Source organism: Ictalurus furcatus, chromosome 21 (assembly GCF_023375685.1).
Source record: "Ictalurus furcatus strain D&B chromosome 21, Billie_1.0, whole genome shotgun sequence".
NCBI lineage: Eukaryota > Metazoa > Chordata > Actinopteri > Siluriformes > Ictaluridae > Ictalurus > Ictalurus furcatus.
Genome location: NC_071275.1, coordinates 8,010,566 through 8,034,014, shown reverse-complemented (window position 1 = coordinate 8,034,014; position 23,449 = coordinate 8,010,566). Strand labels below are relative to the sequence as shown.

Here is a 23,449-nt window from a genome sequence, read left to right as displayed (position 1 = left end):
GTGAGGGGTGTACCCATGACATCAGTTGTATACCAAAAATAAAACCTACAAGCAATCTTTGGTGTTCTTCAAGACCTTCGAGTAAAAGAACATTCTCTGCTCCTTACAAGAACCAGAAGATATGACTACATCACCCCTATCATATCCACACTGCATTGGCTCCCAGTAAAATTTCACATTGACTATAAAATACTATTATTAAACTATAAATGGCAGAATGGCCTCACACTGCAGTACTTGAGCGGACGTCTGTTTTTTTATGGTCCTCCACACCTGCTTTGATCAAAAGGTGAAGGCTCTTTGTTGGTAGCTCAAATAATGAAGGCTGTCTTCAGCAAGGGGAGGGGCTTTCTCTTACAAAGCTCCATAGTTATGGATCAGCCTTCCAATTAGTATTCAGGACTCAGACACCATCTCATTCTTTAAGTCTAGGCTGAAAACATATTTGTTTAGTCAAGCAGTAAAGGTGCAGATCTGGAGTGTCCATGGGCATGGAGTGTTTTGGTTGACTGGGATATTTGGATGCCATTCTCATGTGTTCACTCAGGTTTGTTGATGGAGAAGTGGCTGGCCATAAACCAGTGCTCTTAAACCATTACAGTAAAAGAGCACACCTAATAATCTCTCTCTCTCTCTCTCTCTCTCTCTCTCTCTCTCTCTCTCTCTACGTACCAGTGGGTCCTGGCTCCTTCTGTCCCCAGGACCTGCCTCATACATCCTGATGCCCCACTTCTGCTTGGAGCTTTTATCACCTGAAAATCACTTGCTGCTACTGAGAATGCCCCATATGGATAGCCTAAAGATCACCATGACATTACTGTGGATGGTACCCAACATATACCCTAAACATGGCTCTGGATGTTCTTCCTTGGATAGCATAAGAACAATTGACACTTAAGTCTCCATCACTGACCAGTTGATAACCAGTTTGATATGATAGATTTAAAGGTAAAACTCTAAAACCCAAGTTTCTGTTAAAACAATTAGCAATATTTGAAGTATACATTTACAGATTTCAGAAGAGAAATGATTTATAACCATACTATCCTGTGTCACCCTGAAAGGGATAGGTTCCTTTATGAATCTGGTTAATCTTAAAGATTCATCCTCTTGTCGTCTCAGGAAGTTTTTCCTTGCCACCGTCGCCTCTGACTTGCTCATTGGGGATAAATTTTAAAAATATATATTTAAATTTCTGGAAAGCTGCTTTGTTGCAAAGTCCATCGTTAATAGCGTTATATAAATAAAAAATTAATTGAATTGATGCTGCTGCCCCCTAGCGCCTGCTGTCTGTATTACTGCTACTGCTTTTCTGTCAACTATAAGTGTAATTTCAATTATTAACCAGTAGATGGCGCCAAAGTGTTCGATGAGACGTGGTTGTAACTCTTATAAAACTCACCTGAGGTATTAAATAAAGCATCATTTGAGAGTACACTGTTACTGTCACTTATTTATTATTATTATTATTATTATTATTATTATTATTATTATTATTATTATAACAAGGAATCATAGAATCTACAGGTTTTACCAAGATAAAACAAAAAGTGAACTGTAAAAGATCCAGAGGTTTCCTTTTTGGTCTCCTTGTCAGAAGTTGCAGCAGACTACTTACTGACTGCCAGAATTATATTGTCTGTTTGTCACAATTACATAGTCTCATTTTGTCCACAAAGTTTTATGCTTTTGCCTGTTTTTATAGATAACAATGGTCCACAGTGTCAGCTACTACATTAGCAAATCTGTCTGAGATACCATCTTGACAATGCCATTAAACAATTCATTATGTGACAGGAGATGATGCCGTATGGGATTACTGGCAGCGCAGCAATTTATAACATTGTGGTTTGTAAGCTAAACAGATTTCCTTTGAGTTAAAAGGTGAGAACTTGTGAGTTTGAAGATCTGGGCACTTCAAAAAAAAAAAAGGCATCTCATAAAACTGACAGGTATCTAAGTTCACGCTCGTATGAGGATTGTTTCTCAGGTCACCAGCAGGTTCAGATATGCCTCTATTAAAATGTTTTGATGGGCTGTCAAGTCTATACCTATTAATTATCACTATGCTGTCAAGTCAGGCTATAACATGATAAATATTTTTTTTAATGTTCGAATTTATGCAATACACAAAGCCAGGAAATAACTTGGCACTAGATAGTCGTTCACTTTGTCAGCCAGAACTTTGCTGTCACGATTGTCAATTCATATTAGTCTGTTTGTTTCCCGTTTTATGTAATCAAGACCGCTTTTAGTGGTTCTAATCGCAGCAATCTTCTCGAATTGATTGTAACATGCTTTTACAAGTTCTACCTATTCCTTTTGTTTTTGACTGCCATATTAACAATGATATTTCTCATTTTCTGATTAATATCAGGACCAACAGTGACTTATGTCTATAATACTTTGAACCAAAACCCTGGATTATAATGTATAATTGTTTGTGTGATTATTGTGTGCAAATGTGCAGCATGTGCATGTATATGATTCTGGACAAACCTTTATAGGATGAAGTATTCGTTACTGAATGAGTAATTACTACTTACATGTACTACTTGTTTAATAGGACATAAATTGTTTATAGAAGAAGAAGTCTTTATTTGTCACATATACATTATAGCACAGTGAAATTCTTTTCTTCGCATATCCCAGCTTGTTTGGACGTTGGGGTCAGAGCGCAGGGTCAGCCATAATACGGCATCCTGGAGCAGAGAGTGTTAAGAGTCTTACTCAAGGGCCCAGCAATGGCAGCTTGGCAGTGCTGGGGCTTAAACCCCTGACTTTCTGATCAGTTGAGCCACTACTGCCCTGATTATGCACTTAGAAATGCAGAAAGCACACATTATGCATGTTCACCATTATAAGTAGTATGAATGTTTCAAAATTTGATTACAGTTTGTACAAAATCAACATCAATTTGATTCATACTTTAAAATTTTGTCAGTCAATAATTGTGTCAAGTTTTATTCCAGCTAGATCTTTTGATAAATGTCCTCTATATTCTCTGCTTTTTTTTTTTCATTCTTTGCTTATGTCTTAACTACAGCTTGACAGCGAAGGTTGTGTTCTCTGTGTTGTTTTTAAGTTTTGCTTAATTGCAGTACTCATTCCTGGTAAGTCTGGTAAAGTTGACGTAAACTACAATGATTGTATCGTTACAAATGTGCAACCTGTATTTAAACATTAATATCTTGTCATTCTCATGAAATAATCTTACAATGTCCCATTCATTTTGTTCAGGACAGTTTGGTCATTAAGATATGTTTGGTTATTTTCAATTATTTGATTCAAGAGAAATGACAGCCAGACTGAAATCTATGACCAAAAAAAAAAAAGTTTCCTTACATGGTTTAAAGGATTAGTTTTGTTGAATATGCAAATTCACTAAAGAAAATCTTACATGTATTATTAACCAAATGAGTACATGTGGTCTTATCCATCCATCCATTTTCCATACCACTTATCCTACACAGGGAACACAGTCTGGAGCCTATCCCAGAGAACGCTGGGGACACCCTGACCCGACGGGATGCCAACACATCGCAGGGCACAATCGCACACACACACGCTATCAGCCTACAACGTATTTTTTTAGACTGGGGAAGGAAACTGGAGTACCCGGAGGAAACCCCTGAAGCACAGGGAGAACATGCACACGCAGGGCAGAGGCAGGATTCGAACCTCCAGCTGGGGAGGTGCGAGGCAACTGTGCTAACCACTAAGTCACCATGTCTCCTATGTAGGCTCAGGTTTTGTTTTTTTTCACTTAGCAAATTGTTTAAATGAAGTTATTGGTACAGTTTGGTAAGGTTCTTGCTCTTGTCGATGCATGGTACCATCAAAGGTACAACATTTGCACCTTTAGTATTTATCATTCCCTTTTAAAAATAATTCTCTAGTACATACAGTACTGTGCAAAAGTCTTTGGCACATGCAAAGAAATGCTGTAGAGCAAACGTGCCTTCAAAAATACAGAAATTAAATGTTTCTACATTTAAAAAAAATACTATAAAGTGCAGTAATAAATAGTAATGAATTAAACAAAGTCACTATTTATTTTGACGACACTTAGTTTAAAAAAAATAGTCGTCTCAGGTACACTTTCTTTTTTTTTTTATAAGGAAATGAGCTGGAAGTTTTACTGAGCATCTTGCAGATCCAGACACGGTTCTTCTGGAGACTTTGTCTGTCGCCTCTTAGTTTTGCAGCAAAACCCAGCAGGCTTCATTGTGTGTTTTTGTCCGAAAAGTGGTCTCTTGCATAATGTGCTTCTTTCTGTGCTGACATACAAACATTTTTCTGTAACATTTAGTTTTGTGCTAGAAAACTAATGTTTGGGAATCTAAAATGTTTTTGTACTGACTCGATAATGTAGAAGTCATAAAATAAAGTTTGTACTAAAATAAAAAATAAAAAATAGGGTGCCTAAAACTTTTGGACAGTACTGTACTTACTAGACCTCAAGGATCAGTGATGTAGCCAAACTTTAAAGCTTTACTCAAAAAAAGGTACACCATATGCACCTCCACAGGTCCTACAAAAGATGAGGAGGAAAAGTAGGTACATTTGGTACCTTTACAGTGAAAACTGACATATTCGTGTACACCGGTTCTGAAAGTCCCAGGGTGGATTTAAGGTTGTTTTTCGTGGGGTGGCTCAGAGAGAAACAGAGCAATCTGGCAACACCGCTTGTGGTGGGGTTTTTTTTTTGCGCGTGAGTGTCCGGGGGGGGGGTTGGGGGGGGAGGCGGAGCGGTTGATGCGGTAGCAGTGAGTCTGTTTAAAGAGCTGTAATAAGATCCAGAGGTGCTGTAAGAGTTGGATATACACGCGAGACAAGTAACGTGCACGGTTTAAACGTTCAGCAGCACTGTTTAGTATCAGGAGGCCCTGAATTACTGTCACCTCCGGCCGGATACTGATACTGCGGCAAGCGTAAAAGCATCTCCTGAGTTGGAGTCGCGAGCTTTCCGCCGCATCCCAGCGCCGGGTGAGGGAAATGAGCTGACACGGAGTCGACTCCTCTGTGTCAGCTAACGAATTTCTTACCAAAATGAGGATTTTTATGATTGCGACAAAATCCAACTATCACTAGCGATGGTGACATCACGTGCACAAGGTGTTGCAGATCCGGACAATCTGATCTCGGAGCTCTCGACTCTAAGCCTGTGTTAGCGACCTTGGATTTGGATACAATCGGATTCGGATGAAATCATGAACTCGCTGCTTTTCGGAGACATGTTGTCCGCAGGGATGCTCGCCGCGCTGCCCGGAAACGGTTCGGGCGCGAGCGCGCTGCGCGACGATCTGGGCTCCAACATTCACGTGCTGAAGACGCTGAACCTGCGTTTCCGCCGCTTCCTGGCCCGAGTGCACGAGCTCGAGCGCAGGAACAAGGCGTTGGAGAGCCAGCTGAAGCTTGCCGCCGAGAGAGTGACCTATCACCCTCTGTTCACGCGCGACGTGGCCGTGCAGACCGACTCGACCGAGCCGAGGCTACCGGGCACCATCTGGAGCTACACGCACGTGCGGCGACGCGGGGAGCGCGTGGAGACGCTGCACGGGCCCGGGGTGTCGTGGTCGCACCCGGACGGCGTGGGCGTGCAAATAGACACAATCACCCCCGAGCTCAGGGCACTGTACAACTTTCTGGCCAAAGTCAAGCGCGAGCGTGACGAGTACAGGACCAAGTGAGTCACATAAAAAATAAATAAATAAAAATAGAAATATTTATGCCACCTTTAAAGCAGTTCTATTGGGTTGGGTCTGGGGTTTGAAAACAAGTTTAGCAATTCATCATTAGAACACACTTTATTTTCATTGGGTATTTTATATGTTTGTCTAATGCACTATATGGGCAAAAGTTTGTGGACACCTCAACATAACACTGACATCCCATTCCGGATTTATTCCCCCTTTGCTGTTAACCTCCACTCGTCAGGGAAGGCTTTCCACTAGATTTTGGAGTGTTGGCTGTGGGGATTTGTGTTCATTCAGCCACAAGAGCATTAGTGAGGTCAGGCACTGATGTCAGGCGAGGAGGCCTGGGGTGCAGTCGGTGATCCGGTTCATCCCAAAGGTGTTCAGTGGGGTTGAAATCAAGGTTCTGTGCAGGAGTTCTTCCACACCAACCTTGGCAAACCATGTCTTCATGGAGCTCGCTTTGTGCACAGGGGCATTGTCATTCTGGAACAGGTTTGGGCATTTTATTTAAAAAAAAAAACCCACAAAACCCAGAACTTCTGATTCCATAACAAATCTGATATTTGAGGCTCTGTCAGAGTATACCAATCATGATCCTGGATCAATAGGTGACAGATGCCTACAAGCGATTAACGTAAAGGTGACTAAAGCAATACTTTGCTTTAGTGTTATGACACTTAGAACAGTGACGAACATGTATTCATTCATTCTTTTCCAGTCCTGGTCAGGGTCGTGGTGGAACTGGGGCCTATCCCAGAAACACTGGGCTCAAGGAGGGAATACACCCTGGATGGTACAACAGCCCATTGCAGGGCATCATACACACTTTTACATACTCACTGACACCTAGAGGCAATTTTCACACAGACATGGGTAGAACATGTACAGAAATTCTGTAACCTGAGCTCAGGATGAAACTCTGGAGCTATGAGGTGGCAACACTTCTCTGCTCCACTGTGCCACCCACAAAAACATTTAGCTATTAGTTAAAACATTTAAATGTCTAAAACCACACCATTAGTGCATTTCTAATTAATAATTGTCTGAAAGCCTAACGTAGTATAATCCAGCGAATTAATGACATCCCATATTGTACTGGTTAGTGTCTAAAAGAAGCAACTAGGGATGCAGAACACCCATAATGCACTTTACAGATTACAGATAGGCAACTATTTACTTGATTTAGTAACATCTCAAATGGAACACCAACATTTTGGACTAAATCAATGTTACTAGCCGATGCCAGAACAACCTCTACTTGAATACGTGGCAGGTTTAATGCTTAAAAAGGTCGATCTAAAGTGTTAGAGCACCAAATGCACTTGGTGCATTCGACACTTTGCGTTTCAGCAGTTTTAGAACATCATCCAGGTTGCAAAAGTGTATTACATTTGGATGAGTTACCCTGTGTGAACTTGCTACTTGCACTAAAAGTATGCAAAGTATGCCATTTGAGATATTGTCTAGGAGCTGGTGGCATTTTGGACCTGGGGCTAGTTTTACTGGATAATTATAGTACAACACATGTAGAAGTGTTTAGTTCAGGTCTAACATATTTCCTGTTCGGAATGGCTCAGCATGAGATTTGTGAAGTTAGCGGGTCTTGTATAATAATCCTTACTGTAAGGATGTCTGTTTAGAAAGATAAAAATATCTTTCTGTAATACAAAAGAGGTAGATAAACAAAATGTTTAAAAAGAAAAAAGGTTGTATTTCTTGCTTATCATTTACAATGAATGAAAAACAGACTGAACCTTATAAAACCATCTATATTCAACCTTGCACAACTTTAAAAGTCTTTGGGTGCTTGAGTGTCAAAAATCCACTAAATATCCCAGGATTTGAAGTAAATAATGAAGTATCAAAGCTGAAATAATCAGTTTTGAAGTCCAGGCCCTGTTGAATTTTAAAAGGGGATAAAAGCCAGGCAAATGCATCATTTAAAACTGCTGCCACACTTAGAGGAAAGTGCTATCTAACCCTTCTACATACATTAGCTCACAGACACTTATGATTGGCCAGTCTTGCTGTGATTGAAACCCCTTTCAATCATGGCCAATCATTACTAAAGTAATGTGTTGCTTTAAAAAAAAAAAAGTCACCTTTACGTTCATTGGTTGTTGGCATCTCTGTTGCCTATTGATCCAGGCTCACGATTGGTATGCTTTGATAGATCCTCTAATATCAAGTTATTTTACTGTAATTGGCAGGGAAGGGAGAGTATGCCATCCCTCCCACCCAAAGAGTACGGGCAGTTTTTGCTCTCTTGATCACGCGATCTAATGACAATAGATGTAAAATATATGATGCCTGATATCTTAAAATGGCTCATTTCCCAAATAGAGCTTCATAATGCTATGCTTCCAACAAATTTCAGTTATTTTGAATGGCTTTTTTTTTTTAAACTTGAATCTCATTTTGCTATCTGGACCTACAAGACAAATAGAACTCACAAGCAATAGAAGTGTGTGACCAATAATTAGCAAACTGCATCCCAAACTTCTCCCAAACCTTGCTCAGATGACATCGTAATAATGTAATATTCCTGAATAACATGACTCCAGATTTAATTCTGTTGTACTACTGGTTTCAACTGTTCGGTTTTTTAGATAATGGTGTGAGTGACTGAAAACACTTAGACGTGATTTTGTCATGTGGTTTGCATATTGCTAATTGGTCATCATAACTTCTATTTTGTTTTGTTTTTTTACCTTTAAACCTGTATAATTGCAAACAGACACTTACAGACTCACATACTTTCAACATTGATAAAAGCTGTGCATGCTTTAATCTTTACAAGCTGTCGTGTTCTGGTCCCAAACCTTCCGCATGTTTCTTCTGACTCAATTCATCTGCTTCTTTAATGAGACTTAATGACGTTAATATGACTGTTAAAGCGGAGAAGTTCGGGGGCGTTGGAATGGGAAACTGACCTAAAGCTTTGTACTGCAGTCTAATGCCTCTGTTCTACATTTTTGAGGGCAGTGATTCATTACAGTGGAATATCTTGGCAGCAGGGTAATAATCATGAAAAGGGGAAAAACTGAAAAGAAACTTTTTCTCAAGGGACTATTTGGCTGTTCTGATGCAAGATAGGAGGCTCACTGATATGTTTCTAGTTAATTAACAGCCTACTCTGATATCACATGGTTCAAAGTTGATTTGTTTTTTCATGTATAACTGTTAAAATGGCTATTTTAGATGAAGAAAGAGTGAGCTTTCAGTGTTCTTTTTGCCTTCTCCAGATTTTGATTGTGCTTTCAATCACAGTAGAGAGCATTTCTCAAGTACCACAAACTATGTTGTCTAGAGCCAAGACCCTACACAGAGGGAGCTTTGTGTATTGTTAGGCTTTATTTATGGTCTTTATTGAATGGCTGTCTCTCTTTTTGGAGTTTATACCCAGCTGTCTGGAGGTCCTTTCATTCTAACTTATGTTAGAATGGTTTGCTTGTGATAAGCTGTGTGCACAGGTGATTAAAGATGCTTGTGCTTCTACGTGTAATCTTGACTAAATCACTTTCCCTTGATTTTCTCTTCATAGACCAAACACACTGATAAAATGAACAATTCATTTGCCATATGTATTCAGTAATCCAATATGGAGTATGCTGCCAAATACAGCTGATACATAGAGTACATGGCCAAAAGTATGTGAACACAACCCATATATGGCTCTTTCCCAAGCTGTTGTCACAAAGTTGGAAGCACACTATGGTATAGAATGTCTTTGCATGCTGTACCAATAAGATTTCTCTTCACTGGAACTAAAGGCCCCAAATCTGTTCCAGCATGACAGTGCTCCTGTGCAGGGTTTGCCAAGGTTGGTTTGGAAGATCTTGAGTGCCTCGAGCTCTGACCTCAAACCTTTGCGATAAACTGCAACAGGCCTTCTGTCTTGACATCATTGTGCAGCTTCACTACTACTCTTGTGGCTGAATGAGCAAAAAAAAAAAATCCCAAACTTCCAAAATCTAAAAGAAAGTCTTCCCAGAAGAGTAATGGCTGTTATAACAGCAAACAACTCTGTGTTAATGCTCATGGTTTTGGAATGGGCACATAGGGATGTGATGGTCTGATGTCCAAATACTTTTGGCTAAGTGTACATAACTGGGTTTTTTGTTCATTTATTGTGATACAGTTTATTTATTAGACTAAGAGAGTATGAATTGTGTTTCCTAAATTTGGCATGTGGTAATAAAAGTGTTGATCAATTGACTATAAGAGCAAAAAAAAATTGTGTTTTTGTTGAATGGTTTGCTGAAAAGTTTTCAGTGAGGACATTTTATTTAGTATTTTTGAAAGGTGTCTCTAATATCAGAACGGAAAGCAGTAAAGCTGTAACTTTTACGTTTTCCAACACAAAAAAAAGTTTCTGTTTTTCTGTAAGACAAGCTACATTTTTTTTTTATGAACTTCAAGAGAGAAAAAAGAGGCTGGTGAGGGAACAGCTGTTTTTTTTAGCGGATATAACGCAAGTGATAACAGGAACATACATGTATTGTTGTGGAATGTCCACAAGACAAGTAACTAGTACAATGTGCTGTTCAATTAATTAGTACAATTAAGTGAGGAGGTTTATTTATTTTTTTTAAAGATTATGACACAATTACCACTTAATATTTTTTAAAACAGCTGTTGCTGTGTAAGCCCCCTCCATTTGTTCATATGTAATAATTAAAATCTATCTGGCTGGACTTGAAGGCAGCATTGTCCAGTAATACATCTACCTTTTCAGATCTCTTGTAGGAACAACTTTTGCACCTATAAAGCACAAACTGTTTTTGATGCTTAATTTCAGTAGACAGTGTCAGTATGAGGGATAGCGGACATGAATAAAACATCTCCTTGCTGGCTGATTGTCTTCGGACTGATGTGTGTGTTGAGTCCTGTAACCACACTGTGCTTGAGGTGCTCTTCTGAGCTGTGTGAAAATGTACACACACACTGACCTGAGCACAGCTGCAAAGCTTTACGACATGTCCGTGTGATGCCGTTAGCTTTACGACATGTCAGTGTGTTGTCTGTGGCTGTTCTGAGGTGCCCTTAAATGGAGCTGTTATGAATGAGTTTCATTGGAATTTTTTCTGGGAAGATTAATAATGCAAGAGTGTGCGCGCGTATGTGCATGTGCGTGTGTGTGTCAGGGACTGTTCCATGTTGTTATGGGTCTGCTGCTGCCTTTTCATTTGGGCATGTGCTGACTCACCAGTGAATGTAGCCTCACTACCCAAAAAGACACCAAGCTGGAGTTGAAAGAGAAGTGAAAGAAAACAAAGTGTATCCTGTTCTCTTTATACTTTATTTTTCACATGTGTGTGGGTGCGTGTCATGTCCTAATAAGTGGTTGCTCACTGAATAATTGGATTGTCCATAACGACACCCTTGTATGTCTTGCCGTGCTGCTGCCTGGAGTGTGTGCCAGCATCTGCCGTTCCTCATCGTCTAATTAAAGAGAAATGTTAGAGAGACTTATTTAGAGACTGGAATTCTCATTTTGCTATTTTGCTCTGTGTAGCATCTGTGTGGATATGGGATATTTATAATGCCGTGGTGATACTGTTTAAGGCTTTGATAACCTTTATTTTCAATGTTGGGCTCAGAAATGGTTCAATTGGTTCAAAAATGATGTATAAAATAATAATTAGAAGAAGAAATACTGAATTTATACATTGTTCATTTACTTGATTTCAAATGAAATCGAATTTGCTTCTTTAATTTTACCCTGCTACGAGCTACAAGGCTAATGTGGCTAAGAATTACATGAAGCTTATGACAACCAATTAGCATCATGCAGACTGTATGTAAAAATTACATTTAGTAAAAGCTTTTACATTAATTTAAATAAGTAAAAAAAAGGCAGTTTATACTTATTCTTTTAATATATCTGAATAAAATTGGGCAGTTCTGGATTTTTTTCCCCATTCTTCCAAGCTCTTACTTTTAAGGTGAAGTGCAAGGGTACTATAGGTCAAATATTGGGTCTTATTGAGTCACATGACCAGTGTGAGCCATGGTTATGAATTAAAATGATATGCTGTTATTTAATTACTTTTTTTTTTAAAATAATGTAAATGTTGGCAAATGTCTGTGGTATAAGAGGAACACCCAACATTCTTAATTGGCCGTTAGGATGCCGGTAACCCTACACATGACTATGCAGGTGAGGTGAAAACATCAGGTAGAGCCAAGTATGCAGTTCTGGTAGTTTCATGTTGGGCAATCGGTTAAACTAGTCACATTCTGCATTTTTTTTTTTCTAAAATGTGTCTTTTTCAAAGTAGTCACAGGAAATCGGTAGGAGGATTGAACAGGGTTTCTGTATAATTTGGCATGTTCCATTGTTGGCATGTTCCAAAGACAATTTTGTGGTCAGTGTAAAGTGACTGTCTTGAAATATATTAAAACTCAATGTGCCTATACAGCATGTGTAATATAGTTCACAAAGTGCTGTGAGCAGAGATTCCAATGGCTCTCAAGTAATTCATTCCTTAGTCTGCTTTTTGTCCAGTGGATTTTATTTTTTATTAAATTAATCTGCTGTATGAATAGATACATTTTCCCTGATATCTATAAATGGAAACATGCATTGGCACTGTCACTGGCATTGGCGCTGTCACCAATCTAGAATTTCTGGCTATTATTTGTGCATGGAAAAAAAAAGTTCCACACCCTAAAATGTATTGAATCTGTTCTAACAAGACGTCTTGATGGTTATTTTAGGGTGTGTATACAGTTAATCTGTCACCTAGGGACTACGTGCATTACCCATGTTTAAATGTAATCTGTATTATCAGTAATAAATAGCTAGAAGTAATAATTTTTCATTTTTGTTTAGCTGAGTGTATCTCACTAATGCTAATTATCTTAGCGAACTGGCTATTTAATATGTAAAAATCGTTTGGCAGTTTTTTGATTTTTGTTAAGCAGTATCTATAGATATTTTCCAAAATATGTTGCATTCACATTATTTCCAAGAAGATTTGATATCGTATTCATGACTTCAGAAGTCGAAACTTTCTCATATCTCACAACTAATGAGCTAACATTCCAAATTAGAGTGGAAACCATGGAAGTTTGTTTAGTGGTCAATACTATGTGTGATTACTGTGTAAATTTAGTTTTACAGATACGTATTTCTTTAATTGTCCAGCACATCTGAGGTAAATGTTGATATTTTCAGTGTTGCTAACGAAAATCACCACAGTCATTAGCTAGCATAAAAACTTAGCGCTCATTTCTCTGTTACCAGGCGAGTGTTCTCACAACTTGAACATATCATGTGCCAAACATACATTTTAGCTTTTTACCTGCAGTAACTTGTTAGAACAAATGCTTGAAATGATACACACACAATTTTAATATACATGAAATCTTAGGCAACTTGGATGGGATTCATTCAAATCAATCACATAGAGCGCAGTCTTTCCTCTCTTCCATCTTTTTTCTTCTTCACCTCAGGAGTTTAGCTCTTCCTGATTGCCAGTCAGACTTTAAGGTTGATTTTGATGTGAATGGGCCTCTTAGCAGAATCTTACCTCAGTGACTGATTACATTCTCACAAGTACAGGCGCACGGAAAGAGAGGGATCGCTTCCAGTCATATTTTTAAAGCTCTTGCGATGCCAGGATTTTGATTATGGCAGAACACAATGTGGAAATCTGTTCCTGGCATGCACAGTGGATTTATTCACAATGCCCAGTGTAAACAAGTATCAGAATACAGTACAAAGTTAGCAATTTCTTTAACATTTTCTGGAATCAATCCAATATTTTACAAAAACAAATCTGAAATAGAACCTGATTTTCTGAAATAAGAGAAAATTCAGGACAAGCGTTACTTGCCATTTTTGAATTTCTTTAATACCACACAATTCATAATTTAATTTAATATTTGTGCTTTAATTCTCCATGCTTAATGCAGCCTTTTTTATTTTAATTTTTAAAATGAAACCTATTTAATATTCATTTACATTAAGACTACTGTATAAAATGCCTTGTATTCTTTAACACATTTTATGACTTTATTACAGTTTGTTAATTTATGATTTTTTTGTTAATCCAATTTTGCTGAACAAGCCGTTGTATCATTTAAGTATTATGTGAGTCACGTACTGTTGCACATAGTAGGGTGAACTTCATGTTTGCTTCATGCCTTTCTCAATTTTATAACATTCAGTATTTGTGAAGTTATGTGATTTTGATCAAAATGGTATACTTGTATTCTGTATATTGCTACAGTATATACATGCTTGGAGGAGAGCACTAACTGCCCTTTTCAGTGTACTTAGTCAAAAAAACACCTGTGATCGATTGGGGGTTGCATCATGAAGTTTCAACCGATCAGGACCCCAGTTTTGCTTTATTTAACTCAACTACTTGCAATAAATGAATAATACAGGCATCAAATATTTGATCAATTTATACAAGCAACATTTACTCCAGTCTCCAGTCAGCTCTGTTAGCAATAAACCCGAGTGGCAAGTACGCATGACCTCTCGGAGGATTGTTTTCCATTCACTGTGAGTTCTTTCTTACATGATGACCTGACAACAAGGTTCTTCACATCCATCCGTTCCACTCGTCACATTGTTGGTGTTGAGGAACAGCCTCCTTTTCAATATACACCCAGACTGTTTTTGCCTTATCGCTGGCATGCATCTTGCAAAACCCGAAGCAGTTCCAGACACCGAATAATAAAAGTATTGTAAGTGGCTTGTGGTTAAGCGTGTGGTGTAACCCGTACCCAAGCTCTTCAGAGCCATAATATTAATGGCAGTCTGGAGAAAGGGCTAGGGCAAACTGATTACTTCTTTCACTTCTTTTTCTCCCTAAAAGCTTTTTGTAAGGTTAAAAGGGAACAGCAGTGAATTTATGGTCACTTTTCTACTGAATTGGAATTAGGCTCACACACACACACACACACACACACACACACACACATGCATGAGTGGTCTCTTATACACCCAGCCCTTAAAAGGTAATAATAAGTCACCTTAAAAACAGTACATCTGGGCAATCTCTTAATAGAATAAGCCAGCAGACAACCACATGCACCCTCTGTATCTTTTGCAATAGGAACAATGTGAGCTAAGCCTTTATAATGTTTGCATTTCAAAACATACCCTGCTTTCAAATGTGTGTGATATTGTGTTTTTGTTTCACTCAGACAGAAGTACCAGTCATCTTGATGGTGATTTAGTAAACAGGTTTTACACTAGTTTAGGCATGTTGCAGTGTGGAATACTAATCTTTGCCTTGTTTGCCCTTAGATAAGAACAGAAAAGTCTTGGATTAGAGAAGAGACCAAACAATATAGTGTAGTTACAACAGGGCGGAATGTAAGTCTAGACCTGGTGATGGCTCCTAGGAGTTTCAAGGTAAAAGGGAATGAGAGGAAGACATTTGAGTTGCTATCACAGCAGAATTTGCACCTTTAACCCCGTTTTAATAATCAATCTATCAAAAAAGTAACTATATATCTTCCATGCTAAAACATGCAAGCGTTTCAAACCTTGTTATTGCGCATATCCAATACATATACAGTCTCCACCTTAACACGTGTACCTGTACATTCTGTCGAGTTGTGGTGAGTCTGTGCCCACTGCAGCCTCGGATTCTGCTGCTTTAACCCAACCTTCTCAAGTTGGGATGCTTTTCTGCTCAGCACGGGTTGTAAAGAGGGGTTATTTGAGTTACTATAGCCTTCCTGTCTGCTAAAATCAGTCTGACCATTCTCCTCTGCCCTCTCTCATTATCAATGTGTTTCCAGCTGCATAACTGCTGTTTACTGGATGTTTTTAGCTTTTCGGCCATTGTCAAAAGTCTTGCTACTCAAATAAAGGAAACAAAAAAGCATCCTTGCATGAACCAGTTACCTAGCTAGCCACTATACTAATCTAATAGTCTAAGAACAGTCAGAACAATGTAATGGGTTTTTTTCATTGCTTTTTAAGCAGAGGCCTGCTTCCCCTTGCATTGCCCCTCAAATATGTGTGTATAGGGAATGTAAACCATTAAGCACCAAACAGCAGACATAGTCCTCGCTGTGGATACAATAGTCCAGGGAGTGGAGCTGGACCTCATCAAACTCCTCCAATTTACCTAACATTAACCCTTAACCTTAACCCACACAATTCTGTACAAGATGATACAACACATTTTACAACACAACAAATTCAGCCTGAAACCCTGACACTGAGTTGTCTTTGTCTCCAGCCCACTGGCTTTTGGTTCGACTCCACCCAGGTATTAGGATCTCGATTAGGTCCGACTCCACCCCATGGATATTTTGTCCTGCCAAATAGGGGTACTTATAACAGAATGGCAAAAGATATCACACTCAGACAGACGTATCTATTAAACACATTAGTGATGCTAATTAAGCAGTGCTAAAGCATCATGTGTGAGTTCTGACAGCATTATGTCTCAGCCTGAGAAAGATTATTGATTTCACCTTCCCAGTGCTTTTTACTGTCATAAAATCCAACCAAAATGTTTATAGTCGCTGTAGCTCCAAAGAGATGAGCTTGCTTTGACATGCAGTGATATGAACTAGTGTGCAGTTTACTGTTTGTGGCATTCTTCAGTCCAGTGCTGCAGTCAGCAGGGCCTAGAAGATTGATGCAATGTAGAGCCATTGCCCACTCAGCACTGTGTGTTTGTGTACGTGTGTGTGTGTGTGTGTGTGTGTGTGTGTGTAGTTGGACAGAAAGCCAGAGAGAAAGCAATGCAAAACTGCAGTCAAGTCATGGCAAACAAGCGTGTAGGTGAAAGTTTTTTGATTTCCATTTTATTGTTCAATTTCTATTCTTTAAAAACATATTTACTGTATGAAAACATACAGTTTATGGCACAGAAATGAAGTTTATATTTCACATAAACTAACTGAACCATCTGAGATAATGAACGCTATGGTTCTAACTGAACAAACTGAGGCTATGGTGCTAACTAGGAAAAAGTGAGCTAATGAAGAAATAAGCGCTAACTCGGGTAACATTGTGGCGCTAACTGAGAAAGGTGAAATAGGAATTACTGATAACTGAGGTAAAAGAAAAGACTAGGGTGTTAACTGAGAAAGGTGCACTAATGAAGTAATTAGTGCAAACTGAGGTAACATTATGGCGCTAACTGAGAAATTTAAGCTAATGAAGGCACTCCTGCTAACTGAGATAACAGACTATAGCTCAACTGAGAGCTAAATGAAAAAATATAAGCTATTGGAAAATAATTAATTTCAGACATGTTGAGTTTTATTCCTTACATATGATTTTTGCTCTTTTATTCATTTATTCAATAAACAGGAATAAAGAAAAAACATAACCTGTGGGAATAAAACACATTACTGGCAGACCTTCAACAAATCCACGTGTAGATGCAGGAAAGTCCGGAGCATGTGTTTGGATCATCAGTCCTGTTATTCGGCAGGGCTGGGCCGGTGCCACCCTGGGCTTGTGTGTGTGGAACGAGGCCTGGCACATGCCAGCACAGCTTTGAATACAGACTAATCTCCTGCACTTCAAATAACCCGGGAACAGCTCTATTAAAAAGAAAAGCTTGTCCTCGCTGTTCTAAGATCAGCAACTCCCTCATAACATTTTCCCTTTCATGAATAATTGAAGCGCAGCAGAATTTAGCTCAGTGCTTCAGATCAATAGAAACAGGAGGAGCTTTCCATTCCAGTCATTTTTTATAGTTGAAAGACCCGATTACCATACCAAAGCTACCTGGATCCCTTGAGAAAGATTAAGCATGGATAATGGATAATATAGTGCAGAACATTTTTTTTTTTTGTACACTATACATGTACCTACATTTACCACCTTGGGCAACATAATTAGACGAAAACTAATTGTGATTCAGAAAGTAATAATCAAGCATCTCCACAGCAGTCTGCTAAAATATGCACCAGATATTCTGTCAAAGCTTTGCAGAAGTCACTTTTACCTGATTATATTCCATACACAACAGCTCTGTTTGCTGTCGGTCTCCTTTTTTTCCTTTATAGAAGTTCAAACATCAATCCACAACATTAAACGTAATTATAAACGGATAAGAAGTACACGTTTAATAAATTACATTTCGCAGTGGCTGTCAAATCGTTGAGGTATAAGAGGAACAAAACACGTCTTGATGTTATAGGAAAATAATAAACTTTGGCATGGTAACAGTTACTCCATTTTCGATCAGGCTGCATTATACTACCCCACTGTTTTCCAATGAAAGCATATGGTATATAATACAGAAATGTCAGCTATATTTCATTCTGCATTTTAAACATGGACAATGCTTGGTTTTGTTTTTCTCACTGGATATAATGGAAACTTTACCAATTCAGACAGACCCCAGACAGACCTGAGGTTAATTCTACTGGGCATTTTATAGTAGGTAAAATATGGGATGATCTTTCCAGATGCATGCACACACAGTCTGTTCAAAAAAATACTTATATGGCTGATTCAGACTAAAATCCCAGAGACACTCCGGTAATAATTACTTTGGCCCACTTCCCCATGTAAAACTAATCCTATCTGAATAGCGCTTAAGACCAGAAGACAAAGATAAAAAGTAAATAAAAAAATGAAAAAAGAAGAAGAAAATTCCTGATATTAATGAGTGGTCTGTAAATTCAGTCCATATTGGTTTTTTGTTGTTGTTGTTGTTGTTTTTGTTTTTTGTAATCCTTATCAGACGTGTCAGTTATCAGACATTATCAGACGTTAGGGGGGGAAAGTGAAGTATCCAAACAGGAGAAAACTTGTAGGCAATTAATGCAGTTTGCCGAAGTCAACTCATATGAAAATTGCCAAAACAGTTTGGTAGACAGTTAGAGGGAATAAATTGTTTTCTCTCCCAAATGAAATCCAACAAAGTCAATCTCACTGGTTTTATTTGGATAAATAAAAATTTGCGTGAAATGGAGTTTGCTATTTTATAATCTTACCTAATTATACGGGTTTAGACTTGACTTGGGTTGGGTCTGAGGTGTGGTATTAAATTAGAGAAAGTGAATTGGCATCAAATCAGTACTGCACCCTGTACTGGAATGAAATGGTATGAAATGGACAGGACAGTTATGCCTCACGCAAAAACAAAGCACTGTTGATGAATAATAATTAGTCACTATAATAATTATAGTGTCACTTTTCATTTCAGAGTAGAACACCTTCTCCAGCATGGAGACAACGAGTTCACACACTGTAAGTCTATGAGCAATGAGGCAGGTAACGGATGAGACATGCCAGCTGTAGTCATAGTGTTACCAAACAAAATGCCAGGCTGGACATCGGCCAGCCATCCAGTGAGCTGAGCCGATTAATCAGCGAGACGAAGAGCAGACGTCATTCCTCTTATGTTTCTCCCTCCCCATCTCGTATTCGTCCCGCTCCAGAAACAGTTACCTCTTAATGAACTGCGATGAAATGCTGTCTGAGACACATTAATAGTATCCTGATCTCTTTCTCCTAAATGTCTCAACATTTCATTTATGATCTTTGAGGAAATTGTGTCAACCTTGTTCCAGTTTAAGTGAAAAGCTATTAAAAAGGCTTTCGGTGCTGTGTAGTATGTGAGGAGGCTGAAACACTGAAACCCCCTCTGCGTCGTACAGCAAGAGCTTCATACGAAGGACATTCCGGTGACCTTAATGCTGAAAGAGCTTGCAATGTGATACTCGCATGTCTGAGGACTCGCTGTGGTGAGACTTTAGTCTGCTGGATAAATGAGCTGGAAACCACACTAAAGCTACACAATTAACAATATTTGAATTGGGATAGCAATTCAAATATGAGTTTGCTTCTCTAAACTCTTTGTAATATCTGTAAGAGAACATTAGACGTTATACTTTCTAACTCCAGTGCATTAAATAATAAGCCCTGCATTTTTCTTTTAATTGTCTGACCAAGCAGACTGTAGGTTTTTTCTGTGTGGTCGAAAAATAGTAAACACACTACACAAGGTAGGCTAAACCTAAGATAGTACGCTTGCACACTGAGGCACCTTAGTTATGCACTTAGTTATTTATTCTGTTTAGAGTTTATAATGAGATCTGATATGTTTTCTGCTGATATATAAGGACTAAAATACAACAGGGACGTGTAATAAAAAAAATTATAAGAGATGAGGTCACGATACAGCCCGACGTGAAGCCAACCTGAAGTTGTTTATTTTCCTTTAACATCACATATTTGCCTCTTGCAATATACCACAACAATTTGCTAATACTTATCATACTGTACATACAAGTAAATATCCATTTCTTATTACGTTTAATGTTGTGGAACATTCACAAAACAAGTTTGTACCTGTTATCATTTACATTATAAAAACATTATGTTATAAAAACAGGTGTTTCCTCACCAGCCTCTCTTTTATTTCTCTCGCTCCCTTAAATAATTTTTTTTTTAAATCGCAGCTTATGTTACCATGAAACCGGAAACGCACACAGTTCTTTCTTACAACCCCAATTCCAAAAAAGTTGGGACGCTGTGTAAAATGTAAATAAAAACAAAATACAATGATTTGCAAATCTCACAAACCCATATGTTATTCACAATAGAACATAGAAAACATATCAAATGTTTAAACTGAGTAAATGTACCATTTTAAGAAAAATAATAAGGTCATTTTGAATTTCATGGCCGCAACTCGTCTCAAATAAATCGGGATGGGGAAACAAAAGGCTGGAAAAGTAAGTGTTACTAAAAAGAAACAGCTGGAGGAAATAATTAGGTTAATTGGCAACATTTGGTAACTAATTAGGTTAATTGGCAACAGGTAGGTAACATGATTGGGTATAAAAAGAGTATCTCAGAGAGGCAGAGTCTCTCAGAAGTAAAGATGGGATTAAATCTGGATGGAAGCATATGTTGCTCTTAAACCTGTATATACCTTTCATTGATGGTGCACTGATGTACATTGATGTGCAAGCTGCCCATTCCATAGGCACTATTGAGGAAAATTATTCTGAAATTGTCCCACAAATTGTAGAGCAGTTTTTCGCAGATTGGTGAACTTCTGCCCATCTTTACTTCTGAAAGACTCTGCCTCTCTAAGATACTCTTTTTATACCCAGTCATGTTACTGACCTGTTACCAATTAACTTCCAGCTGTTTCTTTTTACTAATAGTTACTGTTCCAGCCTTTTATTGCCCCGTCCCAACTTTTTTGAGTCATGTTGCGGCCATGAAATTCAAAATTACCTTATTTTTTTCTTAAAATGGTACATTTTCTCAGTTTCAACATTTAATGTTTTCTATGTTCTATTGTGAATAACATATGGTTTTATGAGATTTGCAAATCATTGCATTCTGTTTTTATTTACATTTATTTACATTTTACACAGTGTCCCAACTTTTTTTGAATTGCGGTTGTATGTTGGAAAACTTAGTTGCAACTTCTGATCGTTACAAAGCTCTGACACTGGATACTCCATCTAAAAATGCAAAATAAACATCTCCGTACAGAAAGCTTCACCACATCAACAATTACACGTGTATTATTCCTCTTAAATGGCATGTATGTAAATGCTGAGCAGTTTCGATTCAATTCGACTCAGGATTACAAAAGGAAAAGTCTAAGTGCTTTTAAAAGAGCTTTCAGTATCGCAGCATGGATGGTAGGCGCTTCAGTCACAATCCAGAGTTCTTCTGTCTGAACACCTTTATCTTGTGATAAAATATTTCTGTCCTGAAGGGAGTGGTCTTTTCCTGGGTGATCATGCTTCTATCCACATGATAAAGGTGCTCACTGAATGATTTGATGAGGATGAGAATAATGTAAATTAAATACTATGGTCTTTACAGTCACCTATTTCAAAGCGTTCGCTCCACCACCACCATCATCAAAGCACCAACTGAAGAAATTATCTTTTGGGTGAATGGTGTTCATTGCTCCAAAACTGTTCCAGAGACTTGTAAATAAAGTGGCCTGGTCTATTTTAAAGTGACCTGTAGAGAAGCACTGTTGAATAAACATGCAATGGCTTTACCACAGATGAAAGAAACAGGGGTATTGAGGACCCTAGTGAAAGATCAACATCCTGCCTCATTGTCATTGAGCCTTTCTTGTAGCTTGTGAATGACTGAAAGACTTTTTTTATCTTTGTAAACAGTTCCTACCATGAATTTGTACCTGAGACCGAAATGGCTTTATTGGTCAACGACCATCCTTTGATGATGATTCAGAAACGGCGAAGTGAGCTGAAACTAAACAACCAAGGCGTTCCTGTAGAAAAACACTTGTTGCCAGGTATTTGTCGGCGTTCCTTTCGGTGAATTCATCTTTGCTCATCCTTGTTTCATTCTTGTCTGTGCAGTTCCAACGATCGTTGTGGCCCACCCAGATTTACCGCTTAATACAATTATGTATTCAGGGATGTTAAATCATTATCGCTACTCTCTTATTTTTTTACATGTTGCTCCAAGTAGAGGCATTTTACATTCCTACACAAACTTACATCTCAGCGGTTGGCAGTTTTCTGGCTGCAGTTACAGGCAGTAATGTGTTTTCGCTAGAAACGGCCTTTGATCAGAGAGAAGTCACAACAAGGCTTCGTGACCACACCTCGTCCCACCTGTTTGGAAAGGTATATCTCAGAGACAGGAACATATTCGTGCAGGGTGTGACCCTCAAAAAACGGCTTAGTGTCTGACAGCGAATAGCTCGAGGGTCAATGAGATGGTTTGTTACAGTATACCACAATGTTTAGTGAAGAGATAATTAGTTTGTACAGAGGAATAAGGTGCGGACTAGGTGCTGCAGGCATGGCAGTGTATGTGGATTTATGAATGACCTGTCTGAGGTGGAATTATATTCTCATCATCTCTTTTGAATTAATTAAATCATTTCACAAGTTAAAAAAAACAACCAACGAAACAATTAAGTAACCAAAAACAATTAAGAATATCAATGTGCAATTTTCAGTTAAGCAGCCCAAATCCATGTCCAAACACAACAACAAATCAATTATAAATATGCACAATATTATATATAAACTCGGCCACATTAATAGGAATGCCTGTACACATACCCCTGCACATTCATGAAATTTTCCAGTCAGCTAATCATCTGGTAGCAGCACTATGAGTAAATTATGTAGAAGTCAAGAGTTTAAGTTAATATTTACAGCAAACATCAGAATGGGGGGAAAAAATGTGATCTCAGTGACCGCGGTGTGGTTGTTGGTGCCAGAAGGGCTGGTTTGAGTATTTCAGAAACTGCTGATCTCTTGGGGTTTTCACACACAACAGTCTCTAGCGTTTACACAGAATGGCACAAAAAACAACAATGAAAAATATCCATTGAGGACAGTTCTGCAGTCAGAAATGCCTTGTTGATGAGAAAGGTCAGAGGAGAATGGCCAGACTGATTTGAGTTGACAGGAAGGCTACAGTAACTCAAATAGCCATTCTTTTCAACCGTGGTAAACAGAAAAGCATCTCAGAACGCACTGCATGTTGAACCATGAGGCCAGTGGGCTACAACAGCAGAAAAACACAGAATCCAAGAATAGGAATCGGAGGCTACAGGGTGCACAGGCTCACTGAAACATAATTACATGAATATGCAGGAAAACCTCCAATATTTTGCCAATATGTCTTAAGCTTTGTTTTAATGATTAACAATATTGTTATAACCACTTGTTGGAAGGTGTGTGACTATAAATAAGCGTGCCAATGTGATAGTGACTTTAAATAATTTATTTCATATTAACGAAATTCAGTCACATTTATCTTCCAACTCTCAGCT

General features: G+C 38.4%; 1 protein-coding gene across 4 annotated transcripts in view; it reads left to right on the top strand.

Moving 5' to 3' along the window:
• The first annotated feature begins 4,752 nt into the window (after nt 1-4,752).
• Nucleotides 4,753-23,449, top strand: part of iffo2b (intermediate filament family orphan 2b) — a 43,418-nt gene continuing 24,721 nt past the window's right edge. For all 4 annotated transcript variants that reach the window (XM_053652787.1, XM_053652786.1, XM_053652785.1 and 1 more), the window contains exon 1: nt 4,753-5,689. In XM_053652787.1, the coding sequence (XP_053508762.1) occupies nt 5,214-5,689 (476 nt within the window). In that variant the 5' untranslated portion in view covers nt 4,753-5,213. The remainder of the gene's footprint in view (nt 5,690-23,449) is intronic.